This window comes from Physcomitrium patens, chromosome 25, assembly GCF_059467195.1.
Source record: "Physcomitrium patens ecotype Gransden chromosome 25, ASM5946719v1, whole genome shotgun sequence".
Classification (NCBI taxonomy): Eukaryota; Viridiplantae; Streptophyta; class Bryopsida; order Funariales; family Funariaceae; genus Physcomitrium; species Physcomitrium patens.
Window position 1 is genome coordinate 9,795,780 of NC_143434.1, and position 21,149 is coordinate 9,816,928.

At 39.3% G+C, this 21,149-nt stretch overlaps 1 protein-coding gene across 6 annotated transcripts; it reads left to right on the forward strand.

The window, feature by feature from the left end:
• The first annotated feature begins 372 nt into the window (after positions 1 to 372).
• Positions 373 to 20,733, forward strand: LOC112277468 (callose synthase 9). 6 transcript variants are annotated; one of them, XM_090247780.1, is made up of 52 exons: positions 373 to 729; positions 961 to 1,330; positions 1,956 to 2,053; positions 2,407 to 2,552; positions 2,896 to 2,930; positions 3,043 to 3,177; positions 3,507 to 3,632; positions 3,849 to 3,950; positions 4,185 to 4,279; positions 4,431 to 4,542; positions 4,775 to 4,912; positions 5,332 to 5,408; positions 5,643 to 5,727; positions 5,926 to 6,072; positions 6,268 to 6,382; positions 6,832 to 6,955; positions 7,400 to 7,589; positions 7,784 to 7,836; positions 8,080 to 8,140; positions 8,417 to 8,498; positions 8,694 to 8,743; positions 9,012 to 9,098; positions 9,261 to 9,343; positions 9,589 to 9,637; positions 9,976 to 10,070; positions 10,244 to 10,343; positions 10,503 to 10,666; positions 11,100 to 11,223; positions 11,372 to 11,469; positions 11,756 to 11,843; positions 12,270 to 12,463; positions 12,669 to 12,778; positions 12,997 to 13,146; positions 13,414 to 13,482; positions 13,952 to 14,123; positions 14,552 to 14,687; positions 14,977 to 15,096; positions 15,228 to 15,343; positions 15,586 to 15,669; positions 15,940 to 16,052; positions 16,283 to 16,335; positions 16,573 to 16,749; positions 17,024 to 17,071; positions 17,317 to 17,475; positions 17,638 to 17,751; positions 17,965 to 18,053; positions 18,287 to 18,445; positions 18,581 to 18,683; positions 18,813 to 18,932; positions 19,432 to 19,482; positions 19,755 to 19,937; positions 20,230 to 20,733. In XM_090247780.1, the coding sequence occupies exons 6-52, from the start codon at positions 3,055 to 3,057 to the stop codon at positions 20,464 to 20,466; spliced, it is 5,325 nt and encodes a 1,774-aa protein (XP_090103906.1). In that variant the 5' UTR covers positions 373 to 729; positions 961 to 1,330; positions 1,956 to 2,053; positions 2,407 to 2,552; positions 2,896 to 2,930; positions 3,043 to 3,054; the 3' UTR covers positions 20,467 to 20,733. The 6 variants fall into 6 exon arrangements, 5 of the variants coding, with proteins under 5 accessions (XP_090103906.1, XP_024365608.1, XP_090103905.1 ...); XM_024509840.3 differs by having other exon boundaries at positions 383 to 729; positions 2,807 to 2,930; XR_016501073.1 differs by having other exon boundaries at positions 418 to 729; positions 2,807 to 2,930; positions 19,320 to 19,482.
• Positions 20,734 to 21,149: the final 416 nt, after the last annotated feature.

Sequence of the window (21,149 nt, forward strand, 5' to 3'; positions counted from 1 at the left end):
AATAACGAAGCAAGCCTTGTCCGGCTCACGAGAGGATAGGACAGGATTCTGGTGGTGTGAACAGGGCGAGAAATGGAGGTATTCCGAGCAAGGCAATCCCCATTCACACGGGAACAGAATGGAGCAGTGTGAACAGAGCAAAAGCGGGGTTTATGGCAGGGTGTGGGGGGGAGGGATGGGTAGGGCGGGGTATGCATATTTGAAAATGGGGGAGTGGAGTGGAATTTTGAAAGGTGGCCCGTCCGTCCGCAAGGGGCAGCGATGCCGGTGCTGCCCATTGCCCGACTGACGCATCTTCGGTCAGTCTGTCTGTGTGTCTATGCGGCCTAGCTGCGGCACGCTCTGAGCCCCCCCCCCCTCCCAAACGTACATTCTGCTTGCTCTTCGTCTCTCTCTTCTGCTTTGCCAAGCGTGCCAAGTTCTGCTCCCTTTCTCGATCCCCCCGCTATCGCTGCCCTCGCTCGCTCGCTCGCTCTCTGTCGCCCTCTCTGTTCTCTTCTTTTCTTTTATCTGCGTCTGTGTTTTAGGTCGTTGTTCCAATTTGTTTCTTCTCTTGATCTAGCAGTGCGCCGCCCGGAGAGTACTGCACTGTCGATTTTGGTTGATTCTGCTGTCGCTTTTGAGGTTTGTGAGGTGTCGATTGCGGTTTGGTACGACTGCGTCCGCGGTCCTGCTTGGCGTGGACTTATTGGTTTGCGGATTAGGTTCTTGATCTTCGGAGTGTCGAAGGTGAACTCATTTTGGGTATCACATTTTGGTTTCGTTTCGGAGGGGGCTGTTACTTTGTTTGTTTGTTTTGGAATTGGTGAATATTCTAGGATTTCGTACTTGTGATGATGTTTTGTTAGTACAGCCTTTTTTTTTTTTTTTTTTTTTTTTTTTTCTTTTTCGGTTGTTCTCTTTTAAGTTGCGTTTTTCTGAACTTGAGGTTTTCGGGGATTGATGTTGATTGTGCAGCAGAGTGTGGATTGGATGCTATGAGTCCGGTGCGCCCTTGGAATTGGTTCGAGGAGGGAATGATGCAGTAATTTAGAAGAGTGTGAGTAGCAGTTGACTGTCGTTAATAGAGCGAGGATGGAGAGGCCTCCTAGACCTCCTCAACGGATCTCAAGACGTGTGTTGGGGAATTGGGAGAAGCTCGTGAACAAAGCGGTTCGCACAGAGCTGCTGGGCCGAGATAGGTACAATCGTGATGGCAGGCGGGTTGGGAGCAGTTACGGACAGAGGGGTGAGAGGACGCCCCAGTCTTTAGCACAGCAGGCCGATATTGATGCCGTCTTGCAAGCTTCCGACGAGATCGGACGTCATAACAGTCAAGTGGCTTGTATTTGTAAGTTTTCTTCGAATATCTTAAACCAATCGTTCTTGAAATAATTACCTCTCCAATACCTGTCTAGTTCGTCACTGCAAGTTTTCATGATTTATCCCTGTATGTTGCTATGACTGGCCCTTCATTTTATTGTAATCAAGAGATGAAATCTCTTGCTCTCTAAGGGATTGACTCTGCATTAAGTTCCATGCTTTGGCGCTGCGTTGTCATTGTGGTTTGTTGTTGTTGCTGTCAAAGGAAGTGTAGAGATTTCATTTCTTCAGTTTGTAATCTGTTTCTTTGAAGATGCTTGGAGTTAGTGAAATAGTTCAGGAAAGACCTGAAAGCATAGTGATTCTAATTTTTGCTCTAGTTAGACGCCTGTATGTATGGTAAGGTTCTTTGTTTAGCGGCATTACGTTACACGTTCTTTGGATACAAGCTTCAAATCTTTATGGTTTCCTCGTTACGTTATGTGTTCGGCCTGTTGTTTACCGTATTGCGATATCCAATTTGGTAACCTTGTTCTCAGAATTGCATCTATGTATGAACATTTTCTATTCGGATCGTTTTGAATATGGTCTTGATAATGTTGATAGCCGCCGTGTAGTCATAAAATTGATAATGGCATGTGGGCTGTGGCCAGTGGCTGAGCATGCATACAGGTTAACTCAACAGTTGGATCCAAGAAGTGAAGGGAGGGGTGTTTTGCAATTCAAAACCGGTTTGCAGTCTATTATCAAGGTTCTTAATATACTGAATCCCCTACATCCTGAAAATATATCTAATTTAGTGAATCACAAGGACATTCTTTCATGGAATAGTGCATGTGAAGATCACACTCCTTACATTGCTATTCCTTAGTTTCCATTGGTGTTCCCCTTTTGCTTTGACGGATTTTTTTTATTTCAGTTTATTTTTTTCGATATATGACGGTCGAAATATTCATAGAGCAGCATTTCCAGAGTGGGGTGGTTAATGCCATGATACTTCACGCTACCATTCTTTTGACCCTTCAGCTGCAAGGTTCCCATGATATTATTGAACTTATTGCTATCCCCCTCAGGAGATGAATTATGGGGTTGTTTGAGTTGCAGCAAAGGAAAGCAATGCAAGAAGGCACACACGATCGAAGTCAAGACATTAGGATACTTCAGGAGTATTATAAGCGGTATAGGGCAGAAAACCGCATTGATCAACTTGAGGCTCAAGCTCAGTTTTCTACTGACCTGGTGCCTGACAGGTGCATTTACGTTATTTTTATGCTCTGTTCATTTAACCAGTAGTGAGATGCTCTTGTCCCTGGGCTGATGTCAGATGTGAGTTACTACGTGCTTGTGCGACCTTTCCACACCGAAAGTTAAGTTATGGAGAAACAGCTACAATAATGGCATACGTCGTGGAATGAAAACTGATCAACTGATTGGAGTTTTTCAAGCTTTCTGCTTATACATTTGAATTCCTGATTTACCGTTTTAGCATTTCGACTGTTTACAGTCATGAACAGAGTTTTGAAAGGTTGAGAAAAGTTTACGAAACTGCAAGAATTTTGGATGATGTTGTAAATGCTCTATTGAAAGAAGCAGAGCCTGAAGATGTTTCAAGACTTCAGAACTCCGATGTAAGCTCATTTCAATTTTTTTCAGTGCGTTCTGAGATCTTGTAACAATATGGTTTTTTGTCTGTTCATTGGTGTTATTGGGTCATGAATGATGGCACCCTATTGTTTACAGGAAAAAAGGGTTATGGAGGAGGATGCCCAGAAGCTTAAGGGGTTTAAACCCTACAATATTTTGCCACCTCAAAGGTTCTTAGCGGAGACCGTGGAGGCCCCTGGTATTCTTAATCCATTTGAACACTTCCCTGAGGTGAGACTCTCTGAGCCATAATCGATCTTTGTGGTTGATTCAATCTGAAATGTACCATTGTGCTAACCTAAGTCAAGGATCCAAAATTAGATTTTCAATGTACCTATCAAGTGGGTTTTGTCATTACTAGGATGGTTGGAAGTATGGCTTTGATTCAGATTGCTTTAAGCGCTCCTGTCTTGTTGATAATCTGATGGTCACTTTGTAACAGTTTCAGGATTTATATTTAGTAAAGAGTGCATTTCCTCCCTCTTTGGCACGGGTCGTGTAGATTCGAATGCCTTCGATTGGATGTTGACTGTGACTTAACTTTTTGTGGCTATCCTTAGGTGGTCGGTGCAACAAAAGCTCTGCGATATACAAAAAACTTGCCACGGTTCCCTTCTGACTTTATCGTACCACAGGACCACATCTTGGACATTTTTGATTTCTTGCACTATGCGTTTGGATTCCAGGTAAATCATAAGGTTGCATCTTTCTGTGGTTCATTGGATATGAACGTGGCACATGTTAACTGGTTAATAGCTAAACCTCGCCTAAATGAATGATCGTTTACTTACATTTGAGTTCATAGTCTATCCGTGTTGCTGAGGCCTGGTCGAGATCCTCTTTTTTATATATATATATATATATATATATATATATATGTTTGCGCATGCTTGTGGTTGCAGAAAGACAATGTGGCCAATCAGCGGGAGCACATCATTTTGCTCTTAGCCAGTGCTCAGTCACGTTTGTGTACTCTCGATGGTAGAGACGGTGACAGTGAGAAGGTGGTTCAGTTCATCTTATGATTTTGTCTTGTGCTGAAATGTACTTAATAGCTAATTTTATGTACGTTAGATAGATGATTGAAGTTTCACTAAACACATGGTCTGTATTTTGTCTATACGTGCTGATGACTTCAATTGTCCCATGGTCCTAGCTGTAGTTACTTTTATGAGTCATAATCTTTTGTTACTCGGTGTGTGATCACAACCCGATTCTGATATAATTTTACTCAATAGTGGGCAGATAAGGCTATCACTGATGTACATGATCGGATCTTGCAAAACTACGTACGATGGTGTCATTTCTTAAGAAGAGAGCCTCAAAACAAGCGGTGAGATTCTGCTGTTTTCTTGTATTGATTTGTTGAAATGAAGAACCACCATTCTCCGCAAGAATCCTCAGATGGCGCACATCAGAGTAGAGCTTTTGTGATCTCATGCGCGGTTGAAACGCATTTTAAAAATCTTTGTTTGGTTATGCAGGGCCTTCACTCAACAAAGGAGACTTTGCTTAACTGCTCTGTACCTCTTAGTATGGGGTGAGGCTGCGAACCTTCGCTTCATGCCGGAGTGCCTTTGCTATATTTTTCATCACGTAAGTATCATCGATAAGACATGTGGCTTGAACTTCACTTCTGAGTAGAAGTTGATATCGTTTCTATCGTCGCTATTGATTCGGGTTTTGTTCTGGTTGCACTATTGGAGTTGAATACATGTCTTGTATCGTCTAGCTATCAGCCTCCAGATCTCTTTGTTTTGACCTTAGAGATGCTTGTTTGAATTCAAGTTCTGACGTTTATCGGGGTGGTTGTAATGTTCATTAACAGCTGGCGGATGAGTGTTTTGACTTGCTGGAAAGGACTTACGTTGAAAGGTCAAAGACAGTAAAGCAAAACGAAGACGGCTCCATAGAATTTTCGTTCTTGGAGCAGATCATCACCCCTGTATACAATATTGTGGCTAAGGTACCTTTCTCATGTATTTCAGAATTTGATGTAGTGTTAGAACTGTGATAATCAGCTAGTCGGAAGATGATTTTGTAGGGATCGCAATGCTGGTTCTGAAATAAGGCGTAACTCTTCTTCCAAGTTCAAGAGTCAACTCATAGATTCCTTACATTCCATACTTAACTATGAGTTTGCTGATTATTTAATCCTTGAATAAATGGTCTCTTGATGCTTATCCTGAACATTAGTTCAAATATGTATTTGGCTGTAAAGATGGCACCGGCACAAACTGTTTCGAGGGATTGAAAAAAAGTTGGGTTTGTCTGGTGTTTTACCTGCTTGTACTTTCAGTGACTGCCATGGATCGGAGGTGCCTGGGTGGGAGCCTGTTTACGATCCAGTTACTGACAATCTATGGTTTGAATGTTTGAGTGCAGGAGGCAAAAGCCAGTCAGAATGGGAAAGTACCACATTCGCACTGGCGGAATTATGATGATTTCAATGAATACTTTTGGTAAGCCATGTCTCATTCACGTTGTATCATGTTTTGAATGTTTGTTCTTATCTCCTATTTTAGGGGCATACATATAAAATGTATCTCAGCAAGAAAAATGTGGCTTGAACGGTGTTGGGAATTCTCAAATTGTACATTATATGCAAAGTCAGTGGGAACCTCTTCATTAGAAGTCACTGTTGTGTTTAAGATTTCTAGGTCAGAGATGATGAAATTCTTATCTGCTGGGTGCAGGCAACCTTCTTGCTTTTTGGAACTGGGGTGGCCTTGGCGAACAGATTCAGGTTTTTTCAGGCCTCCAGTAATGAAGGATGCTAAGGTTGGTTGGCAAATCACTCCTAATTCAGCTTGTAATTTCTCTCCCTGAGACGATCGTTAATTTCAACGCTGTATTTACCCTCACTATTGTGCTATGAGTTTTGATATAGGCTTGTAGCTCAATTCTGACTTAAACATGGACATCTTATACTAACTCCTAAGATTGTATTGCTTGATGACTCTCTTCACAAATTGGCAGCAGGTGGCAGCCCCTACTCAAAATGCGGCACAGCCTCGTCGAATCAAACATAAAGTTGGAAAAGTACATTTTGTTGAGCATCGTTCAGGATTTCATTTATACCACAGCTTTCACCGGCTGTGGATATTCTTAGTCTGTATGCTTCAGGTATGATGCTTTCTTAATCATATAGGAGTTGATCGCATGGTTTTTTATCCGATGCAGCCTTCTGGTTTTTCTAATGGCTAACTTGAAGTACGGACAGTACCTCTTAATTATGGACGTTATTTTTGTTCGTAAACCTCTAATATGTCATGCCGACTTAGACATAACAATTTTCATTGTTCGTGTTTGGTATTTCAGGGATTAACCATATGGGCTTTCTGTAGCGAGGACGGAAAGTTGAATCTTCATGTGCGGACTATCAAGAAGATAATGAGTGTTGGTCCCACATTTGTCGTCATGAAATTTATACAATGTGAGTTCTCTTTGCTCCCATTATTGGACGGTAACATTGTTGAAAACTTCTGACGTTCATTAGGAGTTTCGTCCAAAGGACTTTAAGAAACCATTAAAATAATTATTAAAATTCTTTCATAGATGAACTACCTAGAAAGAAAGTTGAATGTGTGGTAGCTGATCTGCTACCACATTAGGCAAATTAGAGGAATTGGTTCTTTAATTTAGGGTGTTTACAATTGTGCAGTTTAAGCTTTCCGGAATAATTGGTTTTAATGTATGCCGGATGAAGTGTTCTATTCACTATTTTAGGATCCTTTGAATAACAATTGGTAATGTGTGATTTAGGTAACACATACTCAGGCAGTAAGCATGTTTGATGTTGATTGGATTAACCCCTTCAATTCTCATCATTTCATACCATTCTGAGCAATGAAAGGTTTCGCATTTGGTGCTTTTGTGCTGCAGCGATATTTGACGTGGTGTTCATGTGGGGAGCGTTTAAAAGCACTCGTCTCACGACAGTGGCTAGGATGCTCCTGCGGTTGCTTTGGTTCGCATCCCTATCAGCTGCTATCTTGTTTCTCTATGTGTAAGTTTTTTAACATTCTCCGCTCAAGCGCACTGCTTTCAATATGAAGTTTATTTATAAGAGCAGCATCCTTCCCTCTGCTACCACTAGTCAGTGAAATTAGTCGAGGGGCTTAAGTTTTGATAATACCGTCTCTTAAACCTGTCATTCTTGCCATAAAACTCGAGTAAAATCCGGCTATCGTTGTTCTTGCTGAAAAGTTTCTCCGATGTTGCTCCTTATAGGTTGTGTCAGTAAACTTGTCTTTGCTTTCAATAGTGCGTTTTAGGTCAAACGTTCCTCTAATTTTACCTTGGCGGATTATTTTTGTACGGCATGTTCGTTGTATGGTCTTTTGAGGATATTGCTTCTTAGAGGACCTAAATGTTTTTTTTAAGCTTTTGATTTCTTTGTTAATATGTCTTGTACGTCCTCGCGGTACTGATTCAATCTAGAAAATTTCAGAAAAACCCTTCAGGAGGATGCAAGAAACGATGGCTCAGGTTCATGGTTTCGTATATATTACATTCTAGTGTCAAGCTATGCTGGAGCAAATGTGTTGTTCATCTTCATTTTGCGCATACCTTGGCTTCAGAGGCAAGCCGCCAAGCATTCAAATGTGTATTTTTTCCAGTTTGTCAAGTGGCTTCATCAGGTAGAGATATTTTTTGAAGCCATCTTGTATGCATTAGATTGTTATTATTCATTTCTACTCCTGAAATTTTGGCTTGATATGTACGTTTCTCGCATGCTCTTTTAATATTATCCCTCTAGTTCTTGTTTGTTTTATTCAGCAACTGTGCAAGTTGTCTAGTTGGTCCGTGAATCTGAACACGTTTTTGAACACAGGAGCGGTACTATGTCGGGCGCAGCATGTATGAAAGAACGCGAAATTACGTGAAGTAAGCACTTAATTCGATTAATTTTTTTTTGAATCCAGTTCTCGTCAATGAAATGATGTACTTCAATGTATTTAGAAGATGATGTGGTATCCATTTTGTTTTGATATATTTTGGTTTATTCAATTCTAGAATATTTGATTTGTTTATTCAAGAAATAGAGCACAATTAGCCATTTATTCTCTACATTGAAAGTGAATAGAATATTTTTCTTTTGTATGACGTGCCACTTTGCTATTGAAACAGATACTCATTATTCTGGATTTTTATATTAGCTTGCAAATTTTCTTTCGCTATGCATTTCCAGGTAAACTCTATACATGGTATCTCGTAGTATTTTTCCCTTCTTTTGCAAGTTCTGAAAATGAGCAAGACTTCATTGGATGAAGCAGACGTTTACTGTAAGGTCCGAATAAAAAATCCATGACAGATGGATTCGTTGATATTGGAGTTCGAATCTGAACTGAGCTTAGGTGTCGATGACTTCGAGTATGAATGTAATAAATCCATGCTTTGTTCTTTACTTAGAATAGAGGATTATGTTACAAGGTTGGTTTGCTTCTGACAAGTACTGCTGTGACAGATTATGCCCCTAGTTACCCCTACAAGACTTATCATAGGATTCGACAACATAGTATACAAGTGGCCTGATTTTGTTTCGGACAGTAAGTGCTAAACTTATGAAATATTGTTCGTATTTGTACTCGAACACCGCATTAGTTCAGTACCTACCTGTCTTTGCATCATTCGGAGGTTGTGCAAGTTTGTTTTATTATTTATTTCTCTCTACTCTCCGAGTGGATCGCATTTGAGTTCAAAACTCGTTAATAATTTGATGCTTCTGTATCTTCGTTTCGCAGGTAATCACAACGCCCTCTCAATTTTGTCGATTTGGGCACCGGTTCTGATGGTAGCGCCTTTTTTTTTGTCCCTAAAATTCACAAATTCTATCATATGCGCACTCGATGTCGTGTGTCTTTTTTTAAGTTCATTATTATTATTATTATTATAAATCTTCTTAGACGAGGTGAACCTCTTCAAGTAGTTGTTGAGATTTTCTGAGTTGTACCGCGATGCCTTGATTTGCTGCCTTATATCATTTGATAATATTCTTTAGTATGTGTCAGCATTAAAAGTTATCCAATAGTGACTTCTACGTCATTATCTCTGCTCCGCAGATTTACTTCTTGGATACTCAAGTTTGGTACACTGTGGTATCAGCCATACTAGGAGGTATTGAAGGTGCACGGGATAAGCTTGGAGAGGTCTATTCCTTACCCTTAAAGAGTCGTGTACTTCGTTAGCGATTACATATCTGGAGTGTGCTGCCCTCACTTGATCGTGATGTTTTCTTGATACAGACCTTCATTGATCATGAATTTTTTTAGGGTATGTATTTGAATTATTGACTCCGCTTTGTTGAATAGATCCGAACTTTGGAAATGCTGCGAAAGAGGTTTCCAAACTATCCTGCAGCTTTTGTAAAGCACATGCTACCGCCTATTAACAGGTCCGTTTTTCCTCCGTACCTTCTGAGGTGTTCATAATATCCATTTGATAGAGATTTCTGATTGGTATTTTTTGCTTGAAATAGAAATTTAAAGGTGTCTATGTCCTCTCAGGTGTGACATGAAGTGGTTTGTGTACTCCTATGTATGACCACCAAATAATGTGTCATCTGGAAGCCGATGTTAATTAAATTGTCATTTTGTATTGGACTATTTCGTCTGAAATACTAGTGGCATCTTACTGCAGGTTTAGCTCCGCCTCATCAATTCAGGAACCTGAGCCATCAACTCCCAAGGTGTTCTCATGTTCCTTGCTTTCTTGCAGGAACCAAGACTTCACTTTCGTCTTGGTCATTTTTCACAGTTTTTGATTTTTGTTGTTAAATGCGGTACATCGCTGCAAAAAATACAATTGCCTTTCCATTTTCAATGCACTGGGTTTTGTTGTTTGAGACACTATATGTAAGAGATCTGGTCAACCGCACTCATTTGCGACTTACGTACTTGCAAATGATTCAAGTCATCTCGCTTGGCAATATTTCAATTGTGATGATTCTGTCGGGTGATTATTACGTTGTATATTGCGTCCAGCTTTGTTCGGTGCTCAATCTCTAGCTTTGTTCTAACCGCACAGGCTAAGAAGACTAATAAGCGGGATGCAATCAGGTTTCAGCCCATCTGGAACCGTGTCATCAAGTCACTCCGCGAGGAAGATCTTATAAATAACAGGTGTTAGTTGTGAAGTTCTCTTACAGTCTCTTCTGCTCGGTATGTTGGCAGGCGTGTGATTTAATGCATAATTTCCACTTATCGTAAAATAAAACGACGTTTCTTTGAATTTTTTACAAACATTTGTTGCGAATTGTTTGACATGCTATGTAACTTCAGTGTGGTCGTTTCAGAGAGAAAACTTTGCTGAAGATGCCTCCTAATTTAATGTATCATACAAACGGAACACCAAACAAACTCATTCATTGGCCATTATTTTTGCTTGCTAACAAGGTACTTTGATCATTACTTGCATATTGAATACCTCATTTGTACTCTATTTTTACGTCTTTTTCACTATAAATTTAAAATTGAGCCATCTCTTATGTCCCTCAAGATTATACGCAGGGATTCGGGAAATGTTTCTGTGTTCTGATTGTTAGTCTGAGGCAGGTGCACATCGCCGTTGAACTTGCCGCTCAGCATAAGACACAAGACATCCTCGGACTTTGGTCCAAAGTGCGCGAGGATGAGTATATGGGTCATGCTGTGCAGGAGACTTATGAAACATTGGAACCTTTGTTGCATTTGGTTTTGAATTCTGAAGGTCGTCGATGGTGAGTTCTGCTGTCTTTTGCATCACTTATGATAGATATCGTACACTTTTTTTTCGCATTCGTTTCACCCTTGAATGACTATTTTAAAAAAATTCTGCAATTAATTTCCGCATGATTCAAGTTTTTTGACAACAATAATGCTGTTAATATCGTGTAGACTCGTACAACCATAATGCTTGATTGAATTTATGGTATTTTTGTTCTCGGATCGATGCCTTGATTTCTTATTTTGGTTGATCAGATCTTTATTTTAGTATGTGGACTAGCAAGTGGATATTTGGTTTTTCACGGATTTGAGTGGTCAAAATTAGTCAGGCTTTGTGCGAGTCAAAGAACTGGACAAAGTTGCTGAATTTCATAGCTGTTATGTTGACTCTGTGCTCATGTTCTCAATGGTTCACGAGGTTTGATGTTACGTTGTTTGATTCATCAGGGTTAGTGAGATTTTTAACTCACTAAGAAAATCCCTTAACAACGGGGGTGACGAGCGTGACTCTTTCAAAATGAACAAGCTAAGGGATGTTCTAGTGAAACTTCGGGATTTGACTGAGCATTTGGTAAGCGGCTACATGAGTTACAGGACCCTTCCCAGTCTCTGCCTGCCCACACTTGATATATACATCCCCTTCTCTACTAAAAATATTAGCCATTCAGTTCATATCTCATTGTTGCAATAGTTTAGCGTCTGACGTAATTTGCATGTAGGGTAACGAACATTCTCCAGAACGTCAAAACAAGGCATCGGATGCCCTTAAAAAGCTGTATGAAGTTGTGATGCATGACTTCGCTTCAGAAAATTGCAGGTTATTTATTTTCACATATCTTTGAACTTTGAACTCACTATTTTGATGCTCTATTTGAAATGCAATATCATGCTATTTAACGGGGCTGCGATGCGCACAATATTTCATCTTGATGTACTATCGCACTATTATAGACCGTTTGATTTCAAACACTCTGAGGAAACTCGATCTCTGGACTATTTTGATTTGAAGATTTATTTTGGATACAGGTGCTGATCTTTGGTTAATGTTGACGATTTTGATTACCTGTACTGATGTAGTTGATGGTTGGGTATTATTACTGCAGGCGCATATTCACGGAATCATCCGAGCATCAAAGAGCCCTCGTTGAAGAAAGCCTATTTTCAGAACTGAATTGGCCTAATAAATCTGGAGTAAGTATCCTCCCCGTAGACTTTGGTATTAAAGTTTGAAGACATTTGGCTCATGTCTGGTTCTACCATTGTGCATTGTGGTATTCTATTCTACTTTTTGCATCTGCTCCATGCCTGCCAAACATTTCGATATGCATTTTTATTTTTAGTTTAGAAATACTGTTTACAAGCATGACTCCTGTGTATATTTGGCCCAGTATCGTGATTTAGTGAGTTTGCTCCGTCGTATTTTTGGACTAGAATGCACTCACATCTGTCAATTTGGACTTTGTACAATCAAGTTTGTTTCTTTTAATGAACAATTATGAATAGTTGCAGCAGGCGAACCTCCAAGATTCAGCTTGAATTTTGCTTTTCATTCGTTTAATCGTTAGTTGCAGTGGACACGGTGTATATGCCTGATTAAGCCTTTCTATTTTGTTGCAGCAAAAGCAAGCTAGACGACTTAACAACTTACTCACGGTTCAGAAAATCAAAGATCAGGAGGGTAAGACGAAAACACTTAATACCGAGACTGTACCTCACAATTTGGAGGCCCGTCGTCGTCTGCAATTCTTTACGAATTCCTTATTCATGCATATGCCACAAGCACCTCCTATCCGCAAAATGTTCTCTTTTTGGTGAGTTTTTCTTGTTTGAAGCTCAAGGATTTATAGTAATATATCCCTACTCTGACTCCGTATTCCTGCTTTGTCGGGAGCTGAAGCCTGAGATTGGTGATTTTCTGGGTAGTATTTCTTGGTATGTAAAAATACATTCTTCTGTCCCTGGATGAGTTGATTCTGATCTGCGCATAAGTTCTCAGATTGTCTGTGCTTCGTGTAGTGTGTTTACACCTTACTACGAGGAAGATGTGATGTACGACATGGAAAAGCTTTATAAAGAGAACGAAGATGGCATCTCTATTCTATTCTACTTACAGAAAATATATCCGGGTTGGTCCCTCTTTTTGCATGAAATTCTTTTGCGTAGTCTTTTCTTTCATTTGATCCAACTGCGTGTTCAAGAATGTCCTTGATTTGTAGTCGATCGTTGCCTGGGTGAACCAGTTTCTTTTCTTCCTAGAGTCTTAGGTCAATCTATGATTATTTCAATATTGTACTGCTTTGTCATTTAAATGGTATTGTGCATCTTTTCTTGTTGTTTTGGGCAGATGAATGGCAAAATTTCTTAGAAAGAATTGGACTGATCGAGAACATAGTTTTCCGAGAAGTTGGAAATCCAAATCCTGAGAAGCATAAAGAATTGAAGCTTGAATTGCGACTTTGGGCCTCATATCGTGGTCAAACACTTGCAAGAACAGGTACAAGTTGTTGATTATGTGAAATCGTTGATTTGTGGCGTCACTGTTTGTTGTTTGACATTGATGGACCAGCTTAATTCCTTCTGTGTACTCAGTATAAATGAGAATTGTATGAAGTTTTTTTCAATTGCATAACTTAGGATGCAGGAGGAATTACGTGCTCAAGCAACGTGTTGGTCGATTTCAAAATGTGGGTTAGGTCTTACTCACTTGATTCTTGTGTCCTCTTGAAAACCAATTCAATGACTTCGACTTAATATTTTGCAGTTCGAGGAATGATGTATTACAAAGAGGCTTTAGTAATACAGGGGCAACAAGAAGGTGCTTCTGGTGGAGGTATAACCGTTCCTCATGTGTTGTTTCATCTCACGCATTTCGACAATGCTTGTAAACCTCTGTTTTCAGCATTTCTTGACCGTCTTTCGTATTCTAATTATGTCATTTTCAGTATAGTTTCTCCTTGTTGGGGTTTTTTCTGACCATCTTTTGTCCTTTATACTCGTAGTTTAGCATCTCCCTGATTGGTTCATCGACTTTCGAGAAACATCATTGGTTATAGGTGGTGTCCGTTGAGAGCGAGCTGCAGTTCTTTGGTGAATGTTAATTTGAGTTGCTGTGGCTAGTTGCTATGGGCACTTGTAAGCGGATTTGTTTTGTATCTATGTCGTGCAGTTATGTTCCCTTCAAATCAAAAGTCCGCCCGTTGTTCTGTCCTAGGGATTATAACTTTCAGTTGCATATTTGTGACTGAATAAAGTTTGATTTTCTTTAATCTCTAGTTCTTTTTCTTTTACTTTACATGCAGATCTTGAAGAGGGTATTCCTCCATCTTTAGTTGAAGCGCAAGGATCAATTCAGCGTAGTGCTTGGGCTCAGGCTGAGTTGAAGTTTACATACGTTGTTACTTGTCAAATTTATGGTGAACAGAAAAGGAAAGGGAAAGTTCAAGCAGCGGACATATTATACCTTATGCAGAAGTAAGTTTACTGGCCAAATTCCATTCATTACCCAGTCTAACAGCAAATACCAGTATTTTCGCATTTGGTATCCGGACTGGAGAAGTGTTGATGATCATGTCAGTTGCTGTGATCACTATAATCATTCCCCCACCTTCGCTTCTTACTTTTTTGATGAGGACAGCTGTATCGTTTTATTCATCTATTTCCAAATAAAAGTCATTGGAAATCTATTTGGTAATGTTTGGAATTTGTGATAGCTTCTATGCAGTGACGTTTAACTCATTCCATTTTCAGAATATCTAGGATGGTTTACTGTATCGATTACTCAGTACTTATTCATATTAATGAGCCATAATCTTGTTCTTAATGTTTTCTGGTTCGCATCTGCTTACATTTCTAGCAATCTTTTGTGTGTTTTAGTCAATTATGAATTTCATGTATTTCAGGCATGATTCCTTGCGGGTTGCCTACATCGATGTTGTGGAAAGCAGTGGAAAAGACAAGAAACCCTCTTACTACTCCAAACTTTGCAAAGTAGATAGATCTGATCCAAAAGGATCAGGTGCAAACCAAAGGGATCAGGTGCGCACCTCAACCTCTACACTTTTACTTCCTACGTAGAGATTTTTCATGCGCTTTGGAATGTTCATTAGTTCACCTTTACATTCCAAAGGGGTCTATTCTCAAGACAAACCCTGAAGTCAAGTTGGTCGCTCGGCGGGTTTTATAATGTGTATATTTCTGATAGTGTTGCTTTAGCTTTTCTTCATGTGTTATCATCTCGTAGCTACTAAACGAATGGTATTTTACTTCTCACTGCTATCGAGACAACAAGCTTTAAAGTGTTAAGGGGTAAACTATTTTAATGCAGGAAGTATATTCCATTAAGCTCCCCGGAGACGTTAAGCTTGGTGAAGGAAAACCCGAGAATCAAAATCATGCAATAATTTTCACGCGTGGAGATTGCATCCAAACTATTGACATGAATCAGGTTTGTTTTAAGGTTTCAAAATTTCAGGGTTTAGAAATACAAAGTTAAAAACTTGAGTTAGGGTGTTCTAGTGTGTGCCTGACTGATGCTTGGAATTCTATTCGCTGAAAGTCATCTTCCGATTGTTTTAGGACAATTCCATGGAAGAAGCTTTTAAGATGCGGAACTTGCTAGAGGAATTTAAACAACCACACGGGTTGCACCTCCCTACCATACTTGGCGTTCGTGAGCATGTTTTCACAGGAAGGTTTGTGCCCATAAGTCAGATCTAGCTGATTTTATATTGCTCGACAAAAGGTCATAATTATTTCTTACAAAATAGAATTTAAAGGTTGTGCGATTGTATCCTGCCGTAGTAAATTGTGATCAATATTTCTTTGCGTGTTTTGACGTTTGATCATGAGCTTCAGTAATAATCCACTATGTATGTTCTGGAAGCTGTTAACATCATATCTTGCTTATTCATTCTGATCCGAGTTGGTGTTGCAGTGTGTCTTCGTTGGCTTGGTTTATGTCTATGCAAGAGAGTAGTTTTGTTACACTTGGTCAACGTGTGCTTGCGAGACCTCTCAAGTAAGTTCTTCCTTTAAACATTTCTATATTTGAATTAATTTTTTTTTATGACCACCGTCAGCAATTTTTTCTTCGAGTTTTGTTCTTATGTAACAGCCTATCACCCTTTTGGTTTAGATGGTTGGAGATGCTAAGAATGAATGTCGTCTCCAACTGTGAGGGCCTGCTGCTTCTTCAATGCCGTTTGGATGCACTTCGAATTGCAGTGCTTAGACCACTGATATGTGTGTTCTATATTTTAACTAGGTAATCCTGGTTGCATATGTACAGGGTAAGAATGCATTATGGCCATCCAGATGTATTCGACAGGGTATTCCACATAACGAGGGGTGGTATCAGTAAAGCGTCACGTGTTATCAATCTTAGCGAAGATATTTTCGCAGGTTCCTTGATTTTGAAACACTTTGAATCTCCGCCAGTGTATTTTTGAGCAGGGTGTTCTTTGTGTTGTCCTGAAAGAAAGATTTTATTGTATCATTTTCATCTTGATTCCAGTTTTTCAATTTAGGGGCTAAATTGAGTCAATTATAAATTATGTAAGGTCAACATTGAAACAGTCATCTTTACTATGAAGGGAAGTCCTTAAGGTATTGAATCGCGCAAATACTTTCAGGTTTCAATACTACGCTCAGGCTTGGTAATGTTACACATCATGAGTATATTCAGGTGGGTACTTGATTGAAGGGATTATCAGCCTTTTTTTTCCGGTTCCGTCCAATGTGTTTGCTCTCATTATGGCTTTTAGGTTGTGAACATCAAAAATAATAGATACTAATGTAGTGTTAGCTGTGTGTTCAAGCCATCCCAGGTTATTCGATGTGTTGCAGCTGCGAATGGATGCGCCTCTTGTACATTTATTTGAATGACGATAACTTTAGTTTGATTCTGTTGTTTTCATTGCAGGTTGGTAAAGGACGAGATGTTGGATTGAACCAAATTGCGCTCTTTGAAGCCAAGGTGGCGAGCGGCAATGGAGAACAGACGCTGAGTCGAGATGTATACAGATTGGGCCAGCTTCTCGATTTTCCTCGAATGCTGTCGTTTTTCTATACATCCGTTGGTTTCTACGTATGCACAATGGTTAGTCTCATGCACGATGTATACTTGTGTGCATTTTGTTCTGAAATCACATGTTGTGTTCATGGCGTGTTAGGTCCAAAACTTTTTACTGAGGATGTATGATGAGATGTCTTGATTACGGCGTCGTTCTGGTAATACCTGTTGTTCCGTAATTGTCTATTGCGCAGTTTTGTAGTTTCTGCGGAGTAACAGTTTTTGTCGGTGTTTTAAGTGGTTTGTCTCAACTATAATTTTGATCATGACGGGTGCAAGAACTAACTTGGTTGTTCTGCAGATGACTGTTTTGACGCTGTATGTTTTTCTGTATGGCAAGGCTTATCTCGTAAGTTCCCTTCAGTTATTGTAAGCGTTATCTTCGTTGGTCAGTCATTTGTAATTATTGTTGAAGCATAGTTCTCTGACATTCACTCTTGTCAGCTGCTCGTGCCCCTCACTATATCTTAGGGCTCGATGAACTTTTCATACTGAATCTTTTTTTTGTATTCTAGGAAACAAATCAAATTCAAGTGCTTGTCTAATTATCCTGATGATCTCGTGATACTGATGTTTTCTGCAACCGTAATGCAGGCCCTTTCAGGGGTGGATGCGTCCTTAAGAAGAAACAGTCAAATTTTGCAAAATCCTGCTCTGGAATCAGCACTGAACACCCAATTTCTGTTTCAGATTGGTATTTTTACAGCAGTACCTATGATTGTGAATCTCATACTTGAGCAGGGCATTTTAAAGGTATGATGCCGTTTAGTTGGATGCAGTGATGTAAAAGTTATTATAGCTGTCTTGTACGTCTGGCTTGTCACTACTGTTTTAGTGTCAAATTGATTTTACAACTGTTCATTGAAATATGTTGTGTGTCTAAAGTCAGTGCTGATACTGGTTGGAGTGGTTCAGGCTATTATCAGCTTCTGTACAATGCAGTTGCAGTTGGCTTCAGTGTTTTTTACATTTTCCTTGGGAACACGAACTCATTACTTCGGGCGCACAATCCTTCATGGAGGTGCTAAGGTACCAAAGTCCTTGGTGTTCGTTATAGTGCATCGTCTAAAAATATGCTCGGTTTTATCAAACTTTCAGATTCATGTTTTATGGTTTGAGAGAGAGAGAGAGAGAGAGAGAGAGAGAGCGAGCATTCTTATCAGACTTATACTAGTTATAACCTTGCTCTTTGCTAAATAGTTCATTCGAATGCGGACTCATCTCCACGATGGTATGTTGCAGTATCGATCCACTGGGAGAGGATTTGTGGTAACCCATATTCATTTTGCTGAGAACTATCGATTATACTCTCGTAGTCATTTCACAAAAGCGTAAGCGCCTGTTTATATGGACTTGTTTCTCATTTATCAAGAGCTTTTTTGGTAGAGATCATTGCATTTTATTTTTTATCTTCTTTTTGGTTCGTGATGATCTTTACTTGTTCCGCTCAATACTAAATTTTTGGAACTGTGCGAATGTGTACACTATGATGAACATGGTTATTATTTCAAGTTGACCTTTTATTTCTAGTAAGTTGTTAACGCAAAGTTCTCGTCCTGCGCAGTTTGGAGGTTATTATGCTTCTGATCGTGTACTTGGCATATGGAGCTCAGAATCGGACTTCAGTCACTTTTATCTTGCTGACGTTCAGTTCTTGGTTCCTAGCTTTATCCTGGCTTTTCGCACCCTACATATTTAATCCATCTGGTTTTGAGTGGCAAAAGTAAGCACGATTCTTCCCTTTGATTATGTTTCATTGGGAACCTTATTGGTTAGCAATTAAACAGGGTACGATATTCTTTTCACGTTGAAACCTTGAGTACAATGACAATTGAGGATGTGAATTTATGTGCTGCAGGACAGTTGAGGACTTTGAGGACTGGACTAATTGGTTGTTTTACAAAGGAGGAGTTGCTGTCAAAACTGATAACAGCTGGGAAGCTTGGTGGGTTGATGAGCATGTAAGTCGACGTTTTAATCATAAGTTTCGATTTATTTATCATGTTGGTTGCGGGCTGTCGTCTGCACTCGTTTTGTTTGAATTTAGTTGTTCACTCTGGCTTTCAGGGCACTGACGCATCCTGTTACAGGATCACATCCGTACTCCAAGGGGGCGATTTTTGGAGATCATTTTGTCTTTGCGTTTCTTCTTGTTTCAGTATGGAGTAGTTTATTCCCTGTCAGTGACTAGGGGGACCAACAGTATTTTGGTGAGCATTTCATACTTTTACGTTCCTTGGCGCAACACATCTGATTGTTAGATGGGGGGCTTATGTTTTGGACTATACAAGTCAAATCATCGGGGGTAATAATGCGAGAATTTCGTAAATTATTTTTTACCAACATGCCATTTTAATCAACATTTATTTCTAGGGGTTTTGTTTTATTCATATGAGAATTGATAGTTACTAAACTTCTTTTTAATTAACATTTGTGTACCTTGTTGCTTGCATGTGTTTTAGGTGTATCTATTATCACTCATTTTTCAAACTAGAAAAATATTTTGTCTTTTAAATTCAGCGATAGAAATTCCTAGTGCACTTCAAGTGCCTTAAAAATAATGTTTGTAAATATGTTTTGTAAACCTCTCTGTGCAGGATTTTAAATTAATTTGATCGAAGCTTCATGTGCTATCGTCAGATGCTATCTTTTCAAAGTTTATTTTGCACTTTGAGTCCAACTGTATTAACGAACAGTTCCTGGCCACAGGTTTATGCTTATTCATGGTTTGTGCTCCTTGGGATTGTGGTCATTTTTAAGGTGATCTCGTAAGCTTTACGTCTTTCTTTTCTCTTCCTGATGCAGCATGCTGTTATAGCTTGCAACTTATGGATCGATCCTCGACGTTGTCACGAAACAATTTGGACAATTTATATATGTTTTTTGCGAGTCACTTCCTAAAGTAACTCATACTGACATATGTCGAATACTTGGAAATTTTACTTGGCTCCTTCGCATTTTCTGGCATTAACAATTACTTACGTGTACAGTAATGTTTATTAAAATATGTTGTGTGGTGTTTCGGTTGCCAGGTTTTCTTGGTCAGTCAGAAGTCATCGGCAAGTTTTCAGCTTGCTGTTCGGTTGTTCCAAGGATTGTTTTTCTCTTGCCTCTTAGCTGGTCTGATTGTGGCGGTCGTACTTTCTCCTCTCACAATTGGGGATGTCTTCTCTGTTGCTTTGGCGTTGGTTCCCACAGGCTGGGGTCTCCTTTCAGTACGCCACTCCCTTGCCTTCTTTATTCGTTTCTTTAATGCACTTTCGGATCTGGTTGAGCTGTTATGATTTTCAATTTCAATCCATTTAGTAAGTATTCAATTTGTTAATCCTCAATTGTCGATATCGATGTCGATGTTGTGGAAAATCTAATGCCCTGAGTTTAGGATTCTGCATTCCTGAGTCACCTATCAATCCGTAACCAGCTTGAACAACATCCCAGCTATCTTTTGTTCTCTAATATTTGTGCAAGCAGCCATGGCATCTAAGTTCTCGCCTCCTTCTCTTTCAGATTGCCATTGCATTACGACCGTTGATGGAGAAAATGCGATTTTGGAAGTCAGTGCGTGAAATTGCTCGTTTCTACGATGCATGCATGGGCATGTTCATTTTTATACCCATTGCCCTCTTATCTTGGTTTCCCTTCGTTTCCACATTCCAGACACGTCTCGTTTTCAACCAAGCCTTCAGTCGTGGTCTTGAAATCTCTCTTATTCTCAGTGGAAATCGATCCAACCGGAAAACGTAGGCAGCTCATTTCTTTAGTCATCTTCGATACATTCCATATTACAACTCTCTTTCCTAGTCAGCTATATAATAGCCAATGCAGCATCTATCACTAGAAATCTGGCACTTGTTAGCAATCAGCCCTCAATAGGTGGCAAAAGTGTCCCTTCCTTGGATTTTGTTTTAGGTTTGATTTTTGTTTTATTTCCTTATTTTTGAGAAACGGGTACATGAGGCTGTTAAAATGTAATTTTATTGTTTGTTAAATTTTAAATCTTTACTTTGAGAAGTATGAGGTACAAGTTTGGTTTGCCTGTTTCTTTCAGTGAGATATTTCTGTCAGTAGACGATGTTTATTTTACATCTGCTTTCAAAAATAATATTTCGTCTGATTGTATTGAATGAAGTCTTGATAGGGAAGATAATTGATCGTAATTGTTCATGTCTCAAGTTGAGTTTGTATGTCTGCATCGTATACATATCCTAGCCTCAAATCTAAGAAAACAAACCTGAAAATCGAAACTTATTTCAGATTTACCAATATTGTAACATTTGGTTTGTTAATATCTGTAGTTGACATGGAAATAAGTTTCTTGGTTTGTTCAGATTGTTGAATAGTTTGGCCATAGAAGTAGTAATATACTTTTTTTCATTTAAACTTCTTGACTTTTATATTTTGAAAGAACTACCAACCAATAAGATATC

Bases quoted from the DNA above. Each gene is read 5' to 3' on its own strand.
- LOC112277468 (XM_024509840.3), top strand. From the start codon at position 1,075: ATGGAGAGGCCTCCTAGACCTCCTCAACGGATCTCAAGACGTGTGTTG. The intron at 6,073-6,267 runs GTATGATGCTTT...TTGGTATTTCAG, and splicing joins TCTTAGTCTGTATGCTTCAG to GGATTAACCATATGGGCTTT. The intron at 6,956-7,399 runs GTAAGTTTTTTA...AGAAAATTTCAG, and splicing joins GCTATCTTGTTTCTCTATGT to AAAAACCCTTCAGGAGGATG.